At 47.9% G+C, this 21803-nt stretch overlaps 2 protein-coding genes and 2 long non-coding RNA genes across 7 annotated transcripts in view; 2 read left to right on the plus strand and 2 right to left on the minus strand.

Moving 5' to 3' along the window:
- The window catches only part of LOC119445879 (nuclear pore complex protein Nup58-like), an 83798-nt gene that overhangs the window by 61730 nt on the left and 265 nt on the right, over nucleotides 1-21803 (plus strand). For 2 of the 3 annotated variants that reach the window (XM_049663698.1, XM_049663700.1), the window contains 2 exons: nucleotides 5888-6260; nucleotides 6360-6477. In XM_049663698.1, the coding sequence (XP_049519655.1) occupies nucleotides 5888-6260; nucleotides 6360-6361 (375 nt within the window). In that variant the 3' untranslated portion in view covers nucleotides 6362-6477. Of the gene's footprint in view, nucleotides 1-5887; nucleotides 6261-6359; nucleotides 6478-21803 lie in introns of those variants that run through there. The other variant, XM_049663699.1, reaches the window with a different exon arrangement.
- The window catches only part of LOC125944007 (uncharacterized), a 77958-nt gene that overhangs the window by 8904 nt on the left and 47251 nt on the right, over nucleotides 1-21803 (minus strand). The window contains exon 3 of the long non-coding RNA XR_007466052.1: nucleotides 5339-5535. This is a non-coding gene — a long non-coding RNA (uncharacterized LOC125944007). The remainder of the gene's footprint in view (nucleotides 1-5338; nucleotides 5536-21803) is intronic.
- The window catches only part of LOC119444861 (cuticle protein 16.5-like), a 65180-nt gene continuing 48098 nt past the window's right edge, over nucleotides 4722-21803 (plus strand). For both annotated transcript variants that reach the window (XM_049663703.1, XM_049663705.1), the window contains exon 1: nucleotides 4722-4752. In XM_049663703.1, the coding sequence (XP_049519660.1) occupies nucleotides 4750-4752 (3 nt within the window). In that variant the 5' untranslated portion in view covers nucleotides 4722-4749. The remainder of the gene's footprint in view (nucleotides 4753-21803) is intronic.
- Nucleotides 5533-21800, minus strand: LOC125944010 (uncharacterized). The gene is made up of 3 exons (XR_007466059.1): nucleotides 21682-21800; nucleotides 6055-6090; nucleotides 5533-5589 (listed from the first exon to the last, which is right to left on the minus strand). It is a non-coding gene; the product is annotated as an uncharacterized LOC125944010 (long non-coding RNA).

A 21803-nucleotide genomic window follows, 5' to 3' on the forward strand; every position in this document is an offset into this window, starting at 1 on the left:
TCACATGCTGCGACTGAAGCGACGAATATCGGTGCAATCGCACGCGTCGCAATGAGATATTTAGAGGGCTTATTTCACACGATTGCTATTTCAAGAATACGGCTGGCGCAACGCCCAGGGTTGCTTGCTGCCAAATTTTGTGGCATACCTCGCCATTTTTTTTCAAATGTAATGAAAAAACCTGTGCGTTACAAAATTATTGACCAATCTTTAATAGGAGCAAATAATACGCGTGTTTTGTGATTTAAAAACGCTTCAAAGTTTAATTTGTTTTGTAGTGCACAACGGCGGCTTACGAAGTTCAATGCGAGGAGACATGGCGGATGTAACAGCTGTTCGCAGCTGATCGTTCAATGCTGCGTGCTGTCTCATGTGTCTTTTATGTCCGTATCGTTCTTCCTCGATACAACAAATTACAAGAGGACCTATCAACAAGCCCATATAGCTGTTGCCATCCATATGCAGTATTAGGAATTCGGCTGCAGCGAAGTTGTCATGTCAACGCAGAGAGAACCTCGCGCTACCCGTGCTTAACGTCAGCTTCTGAAGAAAGGATGTGTGTATATTGCTCGTAATTGCGCATAAACGGTTCCTGCTCCTAGCAATATGCTTGCACGAAACTTAGCAGCAAGCACCAACCCAAAAGCTCACGTCTGCCCCTGAGGGAAGCCGCAAATGGTCTGTGTGTAATTACTGAACGTGCAATAGAATTTCCATTGTGAACTTTAATCTTAGCTTCAGCCTGGTTCTTCCATCGCGGCGCGTTTGCTGTAATTATGCATACTGAATATTTCAAAAGGCGTGAAAGCCGACACCACACTTTTTTTAGGAGCTGACGGCGCTTGTTTACGAAGTACCATAGCATTCTAACAGACATAGGCGTCGTCTACTTTCTCATCCTGTGTCGAGCGCTGTTAGTATGCTGTGAATCTGTATCAAGAAGCTTAAGTCAATATGCTGCAGCACGTAGCGCAGCAGCGTAGCCCCACGGCAAACATTAAATACCTTTTTAGCAGTACATTTGTTTGTTTAATAACAAAATATAACGCTAAATAGTTGTATTCGTAGTGGCAAGCGTAAAGTAAGAAGCTATCGAAACTATCCGTCAATGGCATGCGTGTGCTTCTACCTGCTCGAGCAATATGATGCTCAAGCAGAAATGGAAAAATATGATGCAGATCCAATGCACTTGCTCGAATCGACATGAGGCGAAGCATTTACGTAACAGTCAATTAAAATCTATAAAACTAACTGCAATGCGTAGAGTTGTCCTTATTTCATCCGACGCGACACGTACTCATATGCAATGTTTGCCTATGCACCACACAGGTCACATAATGCGATGTATACATAGCTCGGTGAACTCACTCAAACGTCGGCTCACTAAGACTTGGACCTAACCATTAGGCTGAGTTTGTGTGAGCCTAGCTGAGTACAATTTTGGTGAATATGAGTTAAAGCAAGCAAGGCTGAGCAAAGTTTTGGTGAATATTGTCATGTAGTAGTCAAGGCAAGCTCAGCTGAGCTGAATTTCGATGAATATAAGTCAGAGCAAGCTCAGCTGAGTATAATTTTGGTGAATATGAGACAGAGCAAGCTCGGCTGAGTAGAATTATGGTGAATATGAGTCGGAGCAAGCTCGGCTGAGTAGAACTTTGGTTAATATGAGTGAGAGCAAGCTTGGCTGAGTAGAATTTTGGTGAATATGACTCGGAGCAAGGTCGGCTGGGTAGAATTTTGATGAATATGAGTCAGAGCAAGCTTTGCTCAGTAATGATGGGAATGGTTATACGAGTTTATGCAGTAATACATGTTATTGCAAACTCATTAGCAAAATTGCCTCCGTCTTGGTGGGGACGGCCCATGCCTCATGATGTGTCTGCACCCTTATGATCTGTGGACATGCCATGGAGAACCAGCCGCACTTGAAAAGATGCTATCATTCACAGGAAGAGTTGCAACTGGCTGACTTCACTGTAAAATTTTCACATGCTTTTTAATGTGTTATCTACTGCTTATAAAAACAAGGTGTTTGCCTGCTTTTCACATTGTTGCATATGTTTTGCAGGAAGTAGAGAGAGGGAAGCAAGGAAAGGCAAGGATGTTTTGGGCGACGTAGTTTCTTAGAATACTGCGATATGTTACGACCAGCATAAACAAAAGTAATTCGATGCACTGAAGCAAGTGCAAAATGCAATTACCTTTCAATGTGAGGGTTAACACAGGTGCAGTAAAGATACAACGTGTGCTACACATTGAAGGTTTATTGAATTTTGTGTAGGAGAAAAATACATCAGAAAAACGAGATGAAACTGCTTAAATAATGCTTCGAAAACTAATTGATGATGCTGGTAATTCCCCTTCAAAGCGTTATATGCTATTGTAGAACATTCATTACGATATATAGTTTCCACGTTCGCTTTGTGAGCTTGATAAGCAGGCGCGTCTCCCAGCGGAAGTAACAGAACCTTCAAACCAAATAATTAATTGTGGAAAATGCGCATGAAATCTTAAACCAACCCACTGCAACTAAATGGTATAGCCGGACCATTTGAACGCAGCACTTGTCCGTCATTTCATATTCTTTAAATTGTTCCGTCTGTAAAAGCATACCGCGCTACGACTGTGGCGTTTTAGCATACCGCGAGTAGCTTGCACAACCAGAAAATTGGGACGACAACCGAAGGCCATGTCTTCCCGTGAGGGGCACCTCGTAGAATTTATCAACTCGCAGCGCGTGTGAACAACGGAAAAGCACGCAAAAGGACGTACTATCAGCACTTGAAGCCAACGTAAAAAAAGCGTCGCGTGATTAGCAAAGTAGCGTGTCAACAGACGCATAGAAATCACAGAACCGAATCTGACATGTGACCTACGAGTTTTTATTTGCCTTGTTCGCGTGTCGGTGCTAATGGTACGTACCGCTTGCGAAATTCACGGCTCCACTCAATTAGTTGCACTGTTCGAGGCTTGCTGAGCCAACATTTGTAGACAAAAAAGTATCTATAAACGTTGTGTAGAGCTACCGACGCTATTTCTCTGCGCAATTTCGATGGAAAATCTCAGCGATCGCTGCGACGTGGCGACTCTGCGACGAACCGGTTGCTCGCAGCTGAAAATCGCGGGGTCGGCACTGGGACTGCGATTTTCGTCGCATGCGACGGAAATTGCACTTCCGGTGCGATGAAAAACGCCTCTGTGAAACAGCCTTATCGCGTTTCAATCGCTGAGCGACGTTCGTGTTCAAGTACGTGTTTGAGCACCTGACGGCCCCGCAAGCGCGTCGGCATTCTTGCAACTGCCCAAATAACATGCGCAACGCATAAGTTGCGTGCAGCAACGAGTACGAGAACGCCCGTGGACTTCGTCGGACACTTTGAAGATTATTATCTCGAAAGTGGTTCAGTCCTGAGAATTCGTTCCACGTGGATACGCCTTGTGAACTCAGCAGCTATAGTTCGTACATTGAAAGATGTGCCGAATATACTTAATGAAAACGTTAATTAGCGTAATTAGGTTAATTATTCAATTAGGCGTCTTGATTTCTCGTGGAAGTAATGGCCGCCTCATCGAGTAGTTTAGGTCAAGGATTATAATTGTGCTATCTGTCACAGGCAGTCTTCAAAAATTTGGTGTAGCTAAAATGAACCACCCTTTAGACTTGGGGGCGTTGTATGCAAGAATAAAGTTCAGTTGTTAGTCCAGCCACCATCCTGTCGCTTTGCCTATGTCTACTTCTCGTTTTTTTTCTCCATTTTTTTTTCAATTATGCTGGCATTCTCCCAGTATAACAATGTACCAACTATCCAAACAAGCCATTCTCATGAGACCAATAGTATACGCTATGCATTTATAGCCAATTTAGCCGAGGACAAAGTTCGTTCCAGTCAGCCATGAATGGGTCCGTAACCACTTTTTATTGAAGTCGAAAAATGCCGTGTGACGTTAAAATACACTATTTCAGAAATGATTCGCACCAAATAGAACTCCAATGCACTCAGAAAAAGCAGAGCTTTAGGCAATCAAAGGAACAGGATCAAAGATCGCCTTGGATCCCCTTCGCGGTGATCCCAGTCTTTCTTGAATGTCTTGCAGTACGAAGGCTACGGCGGAGCCAGGTTTCAACTAGCAATAGTCGCCCCTCAGTTCACCCTTCATGGGGTACGACATCCAGCGTCCTTCAGCTTACGGTTGAGATAATGGTGTCTCATCCATTTGATGTGGTGCAGTGTACCAGATAGCTACGCGTGGGCTATTCTCACACCGAGTGGCACGAGCAGAACATATACTTTCGCACTTATTTCTATGCAAATCACACAGTTTCCGAGGGCCGAACAAACTTCATCTTCATTTTCGCTCGTGCGAGTTCGTCGGCATACTGAATAAGTAATTGAGCCCTCCTAGATCACGTACTGGTTTTGCTCCATCACATAAGGCACGACGGAACAGTGTCGAAAAAAAATGTGCATTTAAAAAAATATTTTATTCGGACGCTCACTTCAAAAAGAAAAGTAAGAACGAGGCAGGTGGTAAATATGTATGATCTTTAGGATTGTTGCGCAAGATGGCTCCTTTTAGCGAAGGTAGAGACAGTATTGATAAATCTCAAAATGGGCGTTATGTCTCCCTCGCCTTCTGTTAAGGCCGGTTTATAACTTGTTCTCGGAGCCAAATGCCAGGTATAAAAGCAGACTCGTCAGAGAGTCGAATCAGAAGCTTCTGCTCCTCTGACGGATTAGGAACACCACCATGGTAAGCGACCGGTGAACTTTTCCTTCTCACAAAGCGATGTTACGACGACATTTCCGAATGCGTTGCATTAGAAATCACGGCTAGCTTAGAGGCAGGATTACTAAAAACTCGCAGGTTTACTTAATATGCTATCCTTTTGATAGTAAAATCATAGCTGCTGTTATTAATTAGATCGTAATCAAGAAGCATACAATTATGTTTAGCAATCTGTTGTTGTGGAAAGTGAAAGTATTATTCAGCTAAATGATGTTTAGGCTCTATGGCAAGCCGATACCGTTTCGCTGCTCATTAGCTCGCATCTGAGTGACGTGTAACGCATATTTGATTGCTGTCACTAATATGCTTTTGCAATGAATCTACACACATCACTTTAAGTTAGGGGCACAACATTATTCCTCTCTATACAAGAAGTAAATTTGAAACACACTCAAAAAACACGCAGACTACATTTGTATCAATACTCTTCCTAGAGGCGTCATCTCCTTTACTTCTGCAGCTGCGTGCCTGCATCGTCCTCGCCTTGGCCACCAGCGCCTTCGCTGGTCACGTTGGTCACGTTGCCGGTGGATACACCCTCGCCAGCAACCTCGGCTACGGCCTTGGCTACGGCAGCCTAGGCTATTCCGGTCTCGGCTACGGTGGCCTTGGTCTCTCCCATTACGGCCTGTCCCACGGAGTTGGATACTCCGGCCTGACCGGCTATGGTGCTGGCTACGGATACGGATACGCCCCCGCCGCCAGTTACGCCGTCGCTGCTCCAGCTGTTGCCCACTCTGTTTCCACCTACCACGCTGCTCCAGCCGTGACCACTGTCCACGCTGCTCCAGCTGTCGCCACCTACGCCGCTGCCCCAGCTGTGACCAGGGTGGTCCAGTCCGCTCCAGCTGTCACTTACGCTGCCGCTCCAGCTGTCACCAGGGTGGTCCAGTCCGCTCCAGCTGTCACCTACGCTGCTGCCCCAGCTGTCACCAGGGTGGTCCAGTCCGCTCCAGCTGTCACCTACGCTGCTGCCCCAGCTGTCACCCGGGTGGTCCAGTCTGCTCCAGTTGTCCAGACCTATGCTGCCCCCGCAGTGACCAAGGTTGTCCAGTCCACTCCCGTTGTCCAGACCTATGCTGCCCCCGCAGTGACCAAGGTTGTCCAGTCCGCTCCTCTTGTCCAGACCTACGCTGCTGCTCCAGCTGTCCATACCGTCCACGCTGCCCCAGCCGTGACCGCTGTTCACGCTGCTCCAGCCTTCGCTACCGTCCACGCTGCCCCAGCTGTGACCACCGTCGCCCACGCTGCCCCAGCCGTCGCTACCTACAGCGTTGCTCACGCTGCCCCAGCCGTCGCCACCTACGGTGTTGCTCACGCCGCCCCAGCCTACTACGGCTACGGCGTTGGCTCCCTCGGCTACGGTGCCGGCAGCTATGGTTACGGCCACGGTCTCCTCGGCTACGGCCTGAACTACGGCTACGGCCTTGGCTCTCCTCTCAGCTACTCCACCCTCCTCCGCAAGAAGAAGTGTAAGTTCCGCTATATTGCCTGTGGTGACCAATTATTTATTATATCGATCTGTTCTGAAAGTGCGCAGTGCTAACGTGTATTTTTTGTTCCCGTTCCAGAAATCCTCTTTCTCCTGAAACTTGGACCGGACACAAACCACACAGCCATGGACAACCAGATTTTCTGGTTTCAATGATGTATAATCATTGTTATCGCGAAATAAACTGTTTGTCTGAAGTTTTTCTCTCTTGGCTGATGTACTGCACAAGAAGAAATTATCGTATCGTTAAAGAAATTACGCAGATCCACCGCACTGTCGGAATGTGCGTAAGCTAAGCTTGCGGGGAACTTTCCTCCGCCGCGGTCGAGCCAGTTCCGCTATATCAAGCTAACTGCGGCCCAAGTGCAGACTCCACTACGCCGTCCTGAACTCTCAGCTCGCTCTTTTCATCTCGCTCTTTTCCCATGTTTTTTTTTCTTTTATCTAAGCACCGCCCCTGCACCTATTCCTACCACATGCACAGCAAAACCAACCACCGCATCAAAATACGTTATACGCCTCGAAGATACGATTTAGAAGTATCCTGAGTTGCCCAGCTCAGGCAGAGACCACCTAGAAGCTCCCCTGACTCCACAAACAAAGCATCGCTTTTCAAATGCAAGAAAAAAATTTGCGTCTTGCAACACTACACGCTCGAGCGCCAGGTGTACCCTCCACCGCCCCCAAAACTCTGCAGAGAAGAAAGCGTGATCCTAAGGTGCCTACAAAGCAACACGTACACTCACGGAACGATAATTCACCGCCTCTACGCGACGATCCACGGCTACCTCTGCCCACTCTGCAACGTTCCCGACTCCCTGGCACACTTGCTCTTCGAATGCCCGTGGCATGAAGACACCGAAATGGCGGAAACGGACGCGAACCGAGCACCACAAGGAAACGAAGACGACCTAGTCGAAAGGTGGGAGGCCAAGCTCGCCCTCTAAAACCTGGAGGACAAACGACAGCTCGTCGCCAGGCCCAAGAGGGCAGTCAAAGCCAGAAGGTTCCTGGACTAAGGAACCTTCCCACCTCAGGGTAATACCAGGCCTCGCTCGGGACAATGCTTCATGAATAAACGTTTCTTTCTCTCTCTCTCTCTCTCGCATAACTAGGCTAGCGTGTTGTAGTTTGTATCACTACCGCGTTCTATCAAAGTGGTGAATTTATTTGCCACTTTCCCCGTTTTCAACGGGGTTCGCACTTTCATCTCCAATATAAAGTAGCCGATGCAAATCGCGCCATCTGCCGCGTGCTTTGCATCGGTGACATTAAAAAATTTAGCAGAATTTGCAGCCTGAATGTCCAACGAGCCTAAATATGCAACGAGCCGTAATGCCCTTTTGTGGACATTCAGAGTCGTTGGACATTTTGTCTGTGGACAGCAATAGCGTTCGGCAATTCACTTGCATTGACAACATCGTCGACGGTTTCTGCGTAATTCTTTATTGCGTTAGCATTGATAGTGGTAGTGTTAGCAAAAAGTGTATGCGTGCGAAGTATCGGAAGCCGGTCACATCGAACAAGTAGGGAGAAATGGGTCAGCTTAGAAGAGCTTTTATGTGTGTCTGTGTATAAGTGACGGTGGGTTGCTCAGGACCACCGTCGGGGTCACTTCGCACCCTCAAAGAGGCGGATGTGTGGGCGTGCGCTCCTTAACACTTTGCAATGCGGTAAACGCGGTTTAAATTATGGATCAGGGAACACGAAGGAGGCTGTTCTCTCGCATACGCCACTAAATTGCCAGATTCTTTAAAGCGCAACTTTCTTTGCCTCTTCCCTCAACTTTTCCAATGCTGTTGCTGCTGCTGCTGTCGCTGTATTGCACACCGCATCGGGAGGATGATTGAGAACGTGTATAATGTACATACATGGTAGGGACGCGGGAGATCCGTCTGTTGGCCCTTTCAAGCGAGAACTTCATTGGCATCACCACAATGCTCTGGGGAGCTCTTTGGTCGCTGTCACAACGCCCTCTGGAGCTCCCTTTCCCTCCTGTACACAATGCCCTCTGAACGGCTGTAATTACGCGTTAGCCTCCCCCCCCCCCCCCCCCTCCCAGCAAGAGCATTGCAGAAGCTTTTGCATTGAAGTGCAACAGGCCAGAGGAGCGGAGATAGTATAGTAGAAAGAGGAGACAGAGAATGCGTAAAGCCAAAGCCCTGACGAAACGGCCGAATAATTGCCACTCTTCTCTCGTGCTGCTTGCGTACATGGGATGATCGCGGAATAAGGGAAAGGCGCCGTTAGTAAGCGTGCTTTGTTTGGGGCCTCTTAAATAAGTAAAACGCAAATAGTAGGTATGGCAGCAGTTGAGGACAAACTGTAAGAAAATTTATTCGAGGTTTTATACGGCTCATTCCTACTATTCTGAAAAATAAACACCGTGAAAGTTTGTACATCCTCACAACTGAAACAGGGCATGCACACGCAAAGCCGCACTAAAGCACCGCCTCTTCAAGTTGACAACACGCAAGCGGCTTTCCAGCAAATGAACACTTCAGCCACGTTGCGATTCGCTCGTGTGAAGAAATGACAGTACTAACTTTCTCGCAGGCTACGGACAACGGCGCACAACACCTCGAGTATAGTGAACTGGGTTACTGGATCATCGTGAAACATTCAACAACGACTAAACGGACGACTAAACAAGCCAGTGAACAAGCAGGCGACCGCACGTTCTTTTTTTTTTTTTTTGCGAGTGCTCCACCACCGCATCTTAACCTTCACACACTTTAGAGCTCACGCAAATTAGCACGTACGTCTCAAAGGCCTATGATGCTGTCGTTAGGCAACGAACGCCTCGAACTCGGTTTCGGGTGAGCACGCAAGCTTTTCATCGGTGCCTGTGTATCGCAAATCCATCGGCCGGACACCAACGACGAACACGAAAAAAAGAGGCAAACAAAGCTATTCACTCTAAAGAAGTCTAGTAAGTAACCACAATATAGGCATAGAGTTGCTTTCCTCAGATGAATTTTCACGCTCGAGCCTCACATTTTGTCAAAAGGATTGTGCTGAATCTTAAAAGTTTCGTAATCACGTTTTGGCACGCAGCCTCGCGTGCCCGCGAATTCAAACCTGTTGGTGCACAAAACAAGTAAGCGCACCAAATACGACCGTGTAGTACTTATATAAACAAAATACACGTCGCATAGGAATCGTGTTAAAGCGTGCAAATAAATGGCAACATGCTCAGTGAACTGTGCAATATCTACTACGTTATGGCCCCCAACAAATTACGCAAGTCTGACACATACTATAAGAGGCTCGCAACTTAGCTTGCGCAGTCGTGTGGGGATGTTGGTACGAAGTTCTCCCTCAATTCTATGAAGTGCATGCCTTGCTTAACCCGCCGGGCTCAGCGGATGGTATCGAGAAGAGCTTCTTGCTTTTGCTGAAATCATTTTGGCATCCAAGGCACAGCACATCATGGTGATGGAAAATGTGAAGTGATGTCGCACTTGCCACAAAACTTAGTTCAAGGTGTTCGCAAACTAAAACAAGACGGAAGAGCAACAGCGCCAACATGCGCTCCTCGACAGTGGGTAGACGCTTAATTCTCAAGCGAAAATGGCGCTGGACCACGACTGTAAACAAACGAAGCCGGCGCGTGGGCCCACGCGATCACAGTCACGGGATACAATTTGGCCAATAGCAACGGGGCGTCCGCCTCGGCCACGGCGTGCGAGGAGGAGGCGGCATTCTTCAAAGCGTGTCGCTACTTTGCGAAGGTTGAGGGGCTTTACTTCTCGGGGCCAAGAAAGAGCTTTAATGTCTTGATCAGTGTGGCCGTGTGTAGATAAGGTGTTCACCGTGTTTTTTATATGTTGTGCCTTGCGCGTGTTCAATATAGACTTGGGGGCATTGTATTGACGAATAAGGTTCAATTGTTAGTCCAGCCACCTTCCTGTCGCTTTGTCTATGCCTGCCTCTCGATTTTATTTTTATTTTTCCTTTTTAAGAGCGGAGCTGTTTAAACCGGCCGTTAGTCCGTGGCGCGTCGGAAAAAATGTGGGCCAATCTTGGCGGTATTGCAGAAAGGCACCAAGCGCAATGGCACAAACCCCTATGAACTAGCGAAGCTGAGCCTGGCTAAATCTAGTAAAGCATGCTCGGGACTACCTCAGCTTAGTCAATCATCGGCAACCAGTCAATGCCTAACCATTGATCTATCAATTATCAATAAATTTCGGAAAATGCTAACGATGTATTTGTAGTGCTTAGCCTAGATACGTGGTCAATACCTTGCGATAGCCAATCGATAGCCAATCAATAGCTAATCGATAATCGATCAATAGTCAATAAATTCCGGAAAACGCTGGGATGACTTGGTAGAGCTTAGCCTAGCCCAAATACGTGGCCAATACTTTGCGATAGCCAATCAATATGCAATCAGTAGCTAATCGATAATCGAAAATATTCAATAAATTCCGGGAAATGCTGGGAATGACTTGGTAGTGCTTAGCCTAGCCCAAATACGTGATCAATGCCTTGCGATAGGCAATCGATAGCCAATCAATAGCAAATCGATAATCGATCAATAATCAATAAATTCCGCAAAATGCTGGGGATGACTTGGTAGTGCTTCATCATCATCATCAGCCTATATTTATGTCCACTGCAGGACGAAGGCCTCTCCCTGCGATCTCCAATTACCCTTGTCTTGCGCTAGCTGATTCCAACTTAGCGCCTGTAAATTTACAAACTTCATCACCCCACCTAGCTTTTCTGCCATCCTCGACTGCACTTCCCTTCTCTTGGTATCCATTCTATAAGTATAATGGTCCACGGTTATCCATCGTACGCATTACATGGCCTGCCCAGCTCCATTTTTTCCCTCTTATTGTCAACTAGAATATCGATTATCCCTGTTCGCTCTATGATCCACACAACTCTCTTCCTGTCTCTTAACGTTAGGCCTAACATTTTTCGTTCCATCGCTCTTTGTGCGGTCCTTAACTTGTTATGGAGCTTGTTTGTTAACCTCCAAGTTCCTGCCCAATGTGTTAACAGCGGTAGAATGCAATGATTGTACACTTTTCTTTTCAACAACAGTGGTAAGTTCCCAGTCAGGATATGGTAATGCCTGCCGTATGCACTCCAACTCAATTTTACTTTTCTGTAAATCTCTTGCTCATGATCAGGGTCCCCTGTGAGTAACTCACTTAGATAAACGTACACCTTTACAGACTCTAGAGGCTGACTGGCGATACCGAATAATTGTTCCCTTGCCCGGCTATTGAACATTATCTTTGTCTTCTGTATATTGATCTTCAACCCCGCTCTTGCAATTTCTCGGTTAAGGACCTCAACCATTTGTAGTAATTTGTCCTCATTGTTGCTGAATAGGACAATGTCATCTACAAAGCAAAGGCTGCTGAGATATTCGCCGTTGATTCTCATTCCTAAGCATTCCCAGTTTAAGAGCTTGAATACTTCTAAGAATGGAGTAACTAGCATTGGAGAAATTGTGCCTCCTTGCCTGACCCCTTTTTTGATAGCTAACTTTCTACTTTTCTTGTGGAGAGCCAAGGCAGCTGTGGAATCCTTGTAGCTATTTGCCAAGATAGTCAAATATGCCTCCTGTACTCCTTGATTATGCAATGCCACTATGACTGCTGGTATCTCTACTGAATCAAATGCCTTTTCATAATCTATGAAAGCCATATAGAGAGGTTGATTGTACTCCGTAAATTTATGAATTACCGAATGGATGACATGGATATATATGATCCATCGTAGAATATCCCTTCCTGAAGCCAGCCTGTTCTCTTCGTTGGCTGAAGTCAACTGTTGCCCTGATTCTATTGGAAATTATCTTGGTGAATATTTTATACAATACTGAAAGCAAGCGGCCGATAATTCTTCAATTCTTTAACGTCTCCCTTCTGATGGATTAGTATAATGTTGGCGTTCTTCCTCTGGTACACTTGAAATCGTGAGGCATTACGTATAAAGGAGCGCAAGCTTTTCAAGTATGATATCTCCTCCATCATTGATTAAATCGACGGTTATTCCATCTTCTCCAGCAGCTTTTCCGCTGGTCATGTCTGGCAAGGCCCTTCTAACTTCATCGCTAGTTATAGAAGGAGCCTCTGTATCCTGTTCACCACTACTTCGAAGGAAAGTAGCTTGGCTGCTCTGGGTACTGTAGAATTGTCAGTATAGAATTCTTCCACTGCTTTTATTATGTCATCGAAATTGCTGATATTACCCTGCTTATCTTTCAGTGCATACATCTTGCCTTGTCCAATGCCAAGTTTTCTTCTCACTGATTTCATGCTGCATCCATATTTTACTGCTTCCTAAATTTTTTCCACGTTATAAATTCGGATATCCCTAACTTTCTTCTTGTTGATCAGTTTTGACAGTTAGCGAATTCTATCTGGTCTCCAGAATTTGACACTTTCATGTTTTGTCGTTTCTTTATTAGGTCCTCTTTTACTTGGCAGAACTTACCTACTGGTTGCCTTGGTGCCTTACCTCCCACTTCATTTGCTGCTTCTGAGACCAGCCTAGTTACGATTTCATTTATTACCTCTATGTTGTCTTCATCTTTCTGTTCTAAAGCTGCATATTTGTTTGCGAGTACCAGCTTAAATTGGTCTGCTCTTACCCTTACTGCGTCTAGGTTGGCCTGTTTCTTCTTGACTAATTTTATTCTTTCTCTCTTCAAATTAAGAGAAATCCTAGACCTCACTAACCTATGGTCACTGCACTTTACCCTACCTAACACTTCTACATCCTGCACTATACTGGGCTCGGCAGATAGTATGAAATCTATTTCATTCCTTGTTTCTCCATTAGGGCTTTTCCAGGTCCACTTCCTGTTACTGCGCTTCCTGAAGAATGTATCATAATTTTTATTTGCCTAATCCGTTCCGCGAATTCTACCAAAATCTCTCCTCTAGCGTTTCTAGAATTGATGCCGTACGGTTGCAATTGCTTGCTCACCAGCCTGCTTTTTCCCCACTTTTGCATTGAAAACGTCCATGATGACAGTATACTGAGTTTGTACCTTTCGCATTTCTAATTCAACATCTTCATAAAACTGTTCTATCTCTTCATCATGGTGAGTGGAGGTTGGGGCGTAGGCCTGTACTGCCTTCATTCTATACGTCCTATTCAGCTTTATTACGACGACTACTACACTCTCATTAATGCTGCAGAATTCATCAATGTTGCCCGCTATGTACTTGTGGACTTGAAATCCTACCCCGAATTCTCTCTTATCTGGAAGACCTCTGTAGCAGAGGACATCGCCGTTAGTCAGCACTGCATAAGCCTCACCAGTTCTTATAACGTCGCTAAGGTCAATAATATCCCAGGCAAGGCCTGATACTTCCTCAAATTGCCCTCCTTAGCTAGCCTCACTCTATAGGGTGCGCGTGTTGAACGTTGCCAGGTTCAGTTTCCAGCGGCGGCCTGTGCGGACCCAGAGATTCTTAGCACCCTCTGCCGCGTCGCACGTCTGACTGCCGCCTGGGTCAGGTGCTCCGCAGTCGCTGGGGACTGAGGGCCATGGGTTAATTGTAGGAGTCATGAGGGAGGTAGTGGCAGAATACTGCACCAGGGAAGCTAATTCTTGTTCTGGTGAGTTTGTTGAAGCATATTGGGCCTTCCTAATTTGGTTGCACCTAGACTAGTATAGCCTCGGCGTATAGTATAGACTAGTATAGACTAGCTCTCGGCGATATAATTTTTTGCCTGTGTCAGGCGCCACTCCATGCCTGAAAATGCAGTGCACTGGAAGAGGATTCGAACTTACGACCTTCAGATGTGAAGCCGGGTGTTCTACCTATATGCTCCACGCCACCACGTTATTTAGTAGTAATTGCGAGTATTTAATGTGAAATGAATGAAATAAGGTGAACTAGAGTGAACTAAACTGAATTAAAGTTAGAACAAGTTATCGTAATGTGGATTAAAGTGAATTAAGGTGGATTAAGGCTGATACAAATTAGAACAAGTTAGATTAAAGTAGATGAGTTCGGTAAAAATTAGAGCAAGGTGGGACAAGGCGGATTAAGGTTGGTATAAATTAACGCAAGGTGCAATAATAGTGCTTAGCCTAGCACTAAAGCCAGGACTAGCTAGGTGCCCATCAGCTCCGCTGTCTCTTTAGCATTGCGCCTCCAGTGCAAGCTACGCTAATTTTTATTCAAGTTTGCTGGCATTCTCCTAGTATAACCATGTAAAACTAGCCCAAGAAGCCACTCTCATGAACTTAATAATATACGCTATGCATTTATAGCCAGTTTAGCCCAAGGGAAATTTCGTTGCAGTTCGCCTTGAACTGGTCCTTAACCACTTTTTATTGAAATCGAAAAATGCTGTGTGACGTTAAAATACACTATTTCAGAAATCATTTGCAGCAAAACGAACTTCAATGCGCTCAGGAAAAGCTGCCTTCTAGGCAATAAATGATCGCCTTTGATCCCCTTTGCGGTTATCCCAGTCCTTCTTGAATGCGTTGCAGTGCGAAGGCTTCGGCTGAGCCAGGTAGGGCCCGCAGCGCTCCTCCTATTGGACGACACCATGGCGTACAGTTCAACTTTCACTCTGGGACCCGGATTCACAAACGGAAATTAAGCAGGGCGTCAATGAGTGCGGGAAAAGTACAAGGGTTAGGAAAGCTTTAGGAGAGCACTTCAAAAACGACACTTCGTCAAAAACGACGCATTAATTAAAATAATAAAATTATTTAAAGTATCACTTTCAAAAGTAACACTTTTCGGGTCAAGTATGTCATCTGGTGTCGAAGGTACGTAAAAAATTTACGTGTACGATTGGTTCAATCGTAAAAAAAAAATTTGCAGCATATTACTGCGAATATAAATGTTGCAGTGCTTGCACGCGCATTCTGCTGAGCAAAATGCACAGAACTATTTGGTTTTAGCGCTTTACTCAAACTCGTCTGGCCACAAGTTCACATCGGTTCTCGCAACCACTCCGGTTTGTGTCGCCGTCCCGATTTTTTTATTGATGAAAACGTGCGGTGTTTGTGCGTAGAGAGTGTGCGTGTATTGCGTGTTTTCAACACGCGCGGACGATGAAAAAAGAAAGAAAAACTTTTCCGAAGAACGCGCCATGCCCCTGGAGCTCGTTTCACGCATTAATTAAAATAATAAAATTATTTAAACATTCATTGATTGATTGATTGATTCATCATTGTGGTTTATTGGCGCAAAGACCAGATGTGACCAACGAGTTCCAAGGTGAATTAATAATTATTTAATTAAACATAAACGAGCTCCCCGGTGACAACCTGAAAGGTTCCGGCGCCGTAGAATCGCAGCGCGATCAGAAGCTGGAGCAGCGGCGGCACAGGATGACCGCGTTCGTTGTCTTTTCGGGCCAGTGGCAGCATTTCCAGCAGCTGTAGCACCGCTTGCTTGGAAAAGCGGTACCACCCCGAGAATTCCGCGTCGTTGTATACTTCCATGGGATTCTGTCGATCCCTAAACCGTGGCCGTATGGCGGCGCGTAATGGTATGCCTCATCATCCGTAATGTCCTGCACAAGTCCGGCGAAATCGGCAAAGTCGGTGAGGCTGCCATAGCAGTCGGCAATCTTGCTTGCTAGGCGAGAGTAGCGAAAGTCGCACTTAAGGTTGCCAATGGCTGTACTTTACTTTCCGGGACTCAATTGTCGATTAAAGTTTACCTTAAGTACAAGATTTGTATATGAAACGCGTCCGGCTACTTAAGTCATAAGTTAAGGGTAAGTTCCGTTTGTGAATACGGGCCTGGATGTTCGCACAGACACCACTACTTCCAATTTTGAAGCCCATGAAGTGCCAAAGTGAGAGGTTATCCTTTAGATTACGGTTGAGATCATGGTGTCTCATACATTTGATGTGGTACAGTGTACCAGATAGCTACGCATGGCTGTTCTCGCACTGAGTGGAACGAGTAGAACATTTACTTTCACACTTATTTCTATGCAAATCACACAGTTTCCGAGCGTCGAACAAACTTCATCTCTATGTTCGCTCGTGCGAGTTCGTCGGCATACTGAATATGTAATTGAGCCCTCCTAGATCACGTACCGGTTTTGCTCCATCACGTACCGCACGGCGGAACAGAGTGGAAAAAAGGTGCATTAAAACTATATATATTTTATTCAGACGCTCACTACAAAAACAAAAGTAAGAACGAGGCAGGTGAAAAATGTGGATGATCCTTAGGATTACTTGTTGCGCAAGATGGCTCCTTTTAGTGAAGGTAGAGAGAGTATTGATGAATCTCCAAATGGGCGTTATGCCTCCGTCGCCTTATGTTAAGGCCGGTTTATAACTTGTTCTCGAAGCCAACTGCCAGGTATAAAAGCAGACTCAGTCAGAGAGTCGAATCAGAAGCTTCTGCTCCTCCGACGGATTAGGAACATCACCATGGTAAGCCAGCGGTGAAGTTTTCATTCTCACGAGGTCATGTTAAGACGACATTTCCGAATGCTTTGCATTAGAAATCACGGCTAGCTGAGAGATAGGATTAGTACATGCTCGTAGGTTTACTAAATGTGCTATCCTTTTGACCGTCAAATCCCAGGCGCTGTTTTAATTAGACGGTTATCAAAAAGCATGTAAATATGTTTAGCAATATATTGTTACGTGTGAAAGGACACAGACGAAAGAGGCTATTTACAGGCTATTTACACAGAAGCCAGAGAGCCAGGCCCACAATCGCTCGCACCAAGAGCACAGACACACTTCGTCGTCTTTCGCGCGGCGGCTCGTCTCTTCAACATCTTTCGATGTTATCGTAATACTACCCCCCCCGGCGGCAAAAGCGCCGTCACGGTGCTGTTAAATATCCAAGGTGCTTGGAGAGGTGTAGGGTTTGAGCCGGGCGACGTGGACAATATCACTGGTGGTCACAGCGGAGGACGTAGTGGGCGTGGCTAGAACGATTTCGTAGGTGACATCGGTCACTTGGCGGAGCACGCGATATGGGCCTGCGTAACAGGAGAGCAGTTTTTCACAAAGGCCAACTTTACGCGATGGTGACCAAAGCAACACGAGGGTGCCGGGCGCAAAATGCACATCACGGTGACGGAAGTCGTAGCGTTGTTTCTGTTTTTCTTGAGACACTTGCAGACGAGCACGCGCAAGTTGGCGAGCATGGTCAGCACGGGCGATTGCATCACAGGCATAATCGCTAGTTGAAGCTGTGGGGAACGGGAGCACAGTGTCTAGTGGTAGCGTCGGTTCTCGGCCATACAATAGGTAAAACGGGGAAAAGCCAGCAGTTTCGAGACGGGAAGAGTTGTATGCAAAGGTAATGTAAGGTAGAGCGAGGGCCCAGTCACGGTGGTCGGCGGAAACGTACTTCGATAGCATGTCTGTAAGCGTGCGGTTCAAACGCTCAGTGAGGCCGTTCGTTTGTGGGTGGTAGGAGGTGGCTTGCGTAAGCAATAACGCGATCCTGGCCACGCTGACGCTGGGCTAAGACGGCACCTACACCATGACCGCTGGCATCTGTACGCAATTCTGTAGGGGCATCAGGGTCGAAGTGGGCGAGAATGGGCGGTGAGGTGAGAAGAGTGACGAGACGAGAGAAGGCGGTGGCTTCTGAAGTACCCCACAAAAATTGTACGCCTTTCTTCAAAAGATTAGTGAGGGGTCTAGCAATTGCCGCGAAATCCTGAACAAAACGACGAAAGTACGAGCATAGCCCAACAAAACTGCGAACGTCTGCGGCTGTCTTCGGAACCGGAAAGTCTCGGACGGCGCGAGTTTTGTCGGGATCAGGCTGCACTCCGGAAGCGTCGACGAGATGGCCCAGAACAGTAATTTGGCGGCGGCCAAAACGACATTTGGACGAGTTGAGTTGCAGATTCGCCTTTCGAAATACATCAAGTATAGCTGTTAGACGCTCAAGGGGAGAGTCGAACGTTGGCGAGAAGACGATGACGTCGTCGAGGTAACAGAGACACGTGGACCATTTAAAACCTTGGAGCAAGGAGTCCATCATACGCTCAAAGGTGGCCGGGGCATTGCATAATCGAAACGGCATTACTTTAAATTGGTATAGGCCATCAGGTGTTACGAACGCGGTTTTTTCTCTGTCCATGTCGTCGACAGCAATCTGCCAGTATCCAGAGCGAAGATCAATAGAAGAGAAATAGCTGGAACCGTGAAGGCAGTCAAGGGCGTCGTCGATTCGTGGGAGCGGGTAGACGTCCTTCTTAGTAATTTTGTTCAAATGGCGGTAGTCTACACAGAAGCGCCACGTGCCGTCCTTCGTCTTAACCAACACCACAGGTGACGCCCAGGGACTCGAAGAAGGCTCAATGATGTCTTTATCTAGCATTTTGGTCACGTCATTTTGAATTACTCGGCGTTCCGACGCAGAAACGCGATATGGTCGTCGGTGAATAGGCGTAGCATCGCCAGTAGGAATCCGATGCTTGACCGCGAGCGTCTGGCCTAAAGGGCGATCGTCGAAGTCGAAAATATCTCTGTAGGCCGATAACACTTTGGAAAGGTCTTCAGCCTGAGTAGAGGACAGGTCCGCCGCAACCATTTTCTTTATGTTGGGATCGGCGCCCGAGGCTGGCGCGAGGGGCATGCCAAGCTCGGAAGAACCATCGGCTGATAAAGCTGCCACTTGATGGTCGCCGAGGCAGTCAACGTTGGCAAGGCAAATACCTTGCGGGAGAATTTGTTTTGCCAATCCAAAGGTGAAGATAGGCATGCGAGTGCAGTTATTAGTAATGGTAAGAATACTGTGAGGCACGGTGACGTCATACTGTAGTGGAATGTCGGGCAGAGGAGTGACGAGGTACTCGCCATCAGGAACAGGTGGGGAAGACAACAGTTCAATATAGGCTATTGACTTTGGTGGTAGGCGAATAAAGCCTTTGGGGCGTAAGCGGCACTGGGGTTCATCAGGAGGTTCTGCGAGAATCGGCAACTCAAGGCGAAGGGTGCTGGCAGAGCAGTCAATAAGAGCAGAATGTGCACAAAGAAAATCGAGTCCGAGTTGAAAGTGTCCCAACTGGTGAACTCGTCGTCATGCGTTTGGTGCCACACGCGTGGGGTGCCGCCGAGATAAAAGATGACATTGGCGAGCATAATGGTTGGGTCCCACCTGTTATTAGCACCGGCGTGTTCATAGAGCTTGATCCACTCGTCAACATCCTGTCCCTCCAGGCCAGAGAACACACCAGGGTCGCGATGTTGGGCAACCGTGACGATAGGCGTAGTCGGGCGAGCCGAAGCCGTTGCAGAGGCGGTCTCGTCACCGGGGGGCATGGTGACAAGCTCGATGTACCGACCACTTCGGAGTTCCGTGGTGAGGACGGGGATCGCTAACCTCCACCAGAATGTTACGTGTGAAAGGACACAGACGAAAGAGGCTATTTACAGGCTATTTACACAGAAGCCAGAGAGCCAGGCCCACAATCGCTCGCACCAAGAGCACAGACACACTTCGTCGTCTTTCGCGGGGCGGCTCGTCTCTTCAACATCTTTCGATGTTATCGTAATAAATATTGTTGCCGAAAGTTAAAATATTACTCAGATAATGGATGTTTAGGCTCTATGGGAAGGCGATGACGTTTGGCTGCTCATTAGCTCGCATCTAAGCGACGTGTAAAGAATAGATTTGATAGCTCTCACTACTATGCTTTTGCAATTAATCTACACATAATACTTGAAGTTAGCGGCACATCACTCCTCTCTATGCAAGAAAGAATTTCGATACATACTAAAAAATGTCACAGTTTGGCCCTAAGGGCGAAGCAATGAATGTGATAGCAACACAGCAATGTCATACGAAGTAAGGTGAGCGGCTTTGGTAGCAACATGAATTGTAGTTAACATGAGCTGATTAAGTAAGCAGGTGTGCTGCGGCGTAAGTAGACCGACATGAAGAGAGACTCGATGACCACGAGAAGGTGCGTGTGAAACGGTGGTGTTGATGAGAAGCGCTTCCCGTTGCAGCGCGTGCGAAGGGGCACAGCTGTAGCTCTGCACTGCCGATCCGGGCAGCATTGCATGTGTAGCGTGCGTTGGAAAATGTGGCCCGACTATTACTAACTGAATGAACAAGCGTGGTGTGAGCGCGCACAAACAAACATGAATAGATCACACTGAATGACTGCAGACAACGACTGTCAAAACGCTGGCAGCAAGCGCATACGCCGCAGCGGGCGAAGGTACGTGCGGTCTATCGCTTCAACGGAAACTGAGCGGCGAATGCACAGCGCATACAAAGGCCAGAGCCGTGTGCAGATAAGAGTCGGTGCGGGCGAGCGACGAGCGCGGTTGTTGGCAGAGTAGAAGTGCGCTCCCCCCCCCCCCCCCCCCCCCGCTCCCTCCGGCGCTGGCTTCCCGCTTCCTTGCTTGCGCGTGGGAGATTGAGTGCGTTCGCTCTCCGTGATAGCGCGCGTCCCCGCACCCTTCCGCTCGGGCATACGGTGCGCGGCGAAGATTTTATCTATACGGAACCTCATGGCGACGGCGACGCCGACGGCAGAAATCCGGTTGAAGTGTCCATATAAATGCTATCGCAATAAAAACACGCTGACTACATTCATATCAATACTGTTCCTAGAGGCATCATCTCCTTTACTTCTGCAGCTGCGTGCCTGCATTGTCCTCGCCTTGGCCACCAGTGCCTTCGCTGGTCACGTTGGTCACGTTGCCGGTGGATACACCCTCGCCAGCAACCTCGGCTATGGCCTTGGCTACGGAAGCCTCGGCTATTCCGGTCTCGGCTACGGTGGCCTTGGTCTCTCCCATTACGGCCTGTCCCACGGAGTTGGCTACTCCGGCCTCACCGGCTACGGTGCTGGCTTTGGATACGGATACGCCCCAGCCACCAGCTACGCCGTCGCTGCTCCAGCTGTTACCCGCACCGTCTCCACCTACCACGCTGCTCCAGCTGTGACCGCTGTCACGCCGCTCCAGCCGTGACTGCTGTCCACGCCGCCCCAGCTGTCGCCACCTACGCTGCCCCAGCTGTCACCAGGGTGGTACAGTCCGCTCCAGCTGTCACCTACGCTGCCGCCCCAGCGGTCACCAGGGTGGTCCAGTCCGCTCCAGCTGTCACCTACGCTGCTGCCCCAGCAGTCACCAGGGTGGTCCAGTCCGCTCCAGCTGTCACCTATGCTGCTGCCCCAGCTGTCACCAGGGTGGTCCAGTCTGCTCCAGTTGTCCAGACCTATGCTGCCCCCGCAGTGACCAAGGTTGTCCAGTCAGCACCTCTTGTCCAGACCTACGCTGCTGCTCCAGCTGTGCATACCGTCCACGCTGCCCCAGCCGTGACCGCTGTTCACGCTGCTCCAGCCTTCGCTACCGTCCACGCTGCCCCAGCTGTTGCCACCGTCGCCCACGCTGCCCCAGCCGTCGCCACCTACAGCGTTGCCCACGCTGCCCCAGCCGTCGCCACCTACGGTGTTGCTCACGCCGCCCCAGCCTACTACGGCTACGGCGTTGGCTCCCTCGGCTATGGTGCCGGCAGCTACGGTTACGGCCACGGTCTCCTCGGCTACGGCCTGAACTACGGCTACG

This window comes from Dermacentor silvarum, chromosome 3 (genome assembly GCF_013339745.2).
Source record: "Dermacentor silvarum isolate Dsil-2018 chromosome 3, BIME_Dsil_1.4, whole genome shotgun sequence".
Taxonomy (NCBI): domain Eukaryota; kingdom Metazoa; phylum Arthropoda; class Arachnida; order Ixodida; family Ixodidae; genus Dermacentor; species Dermacentor silvarum.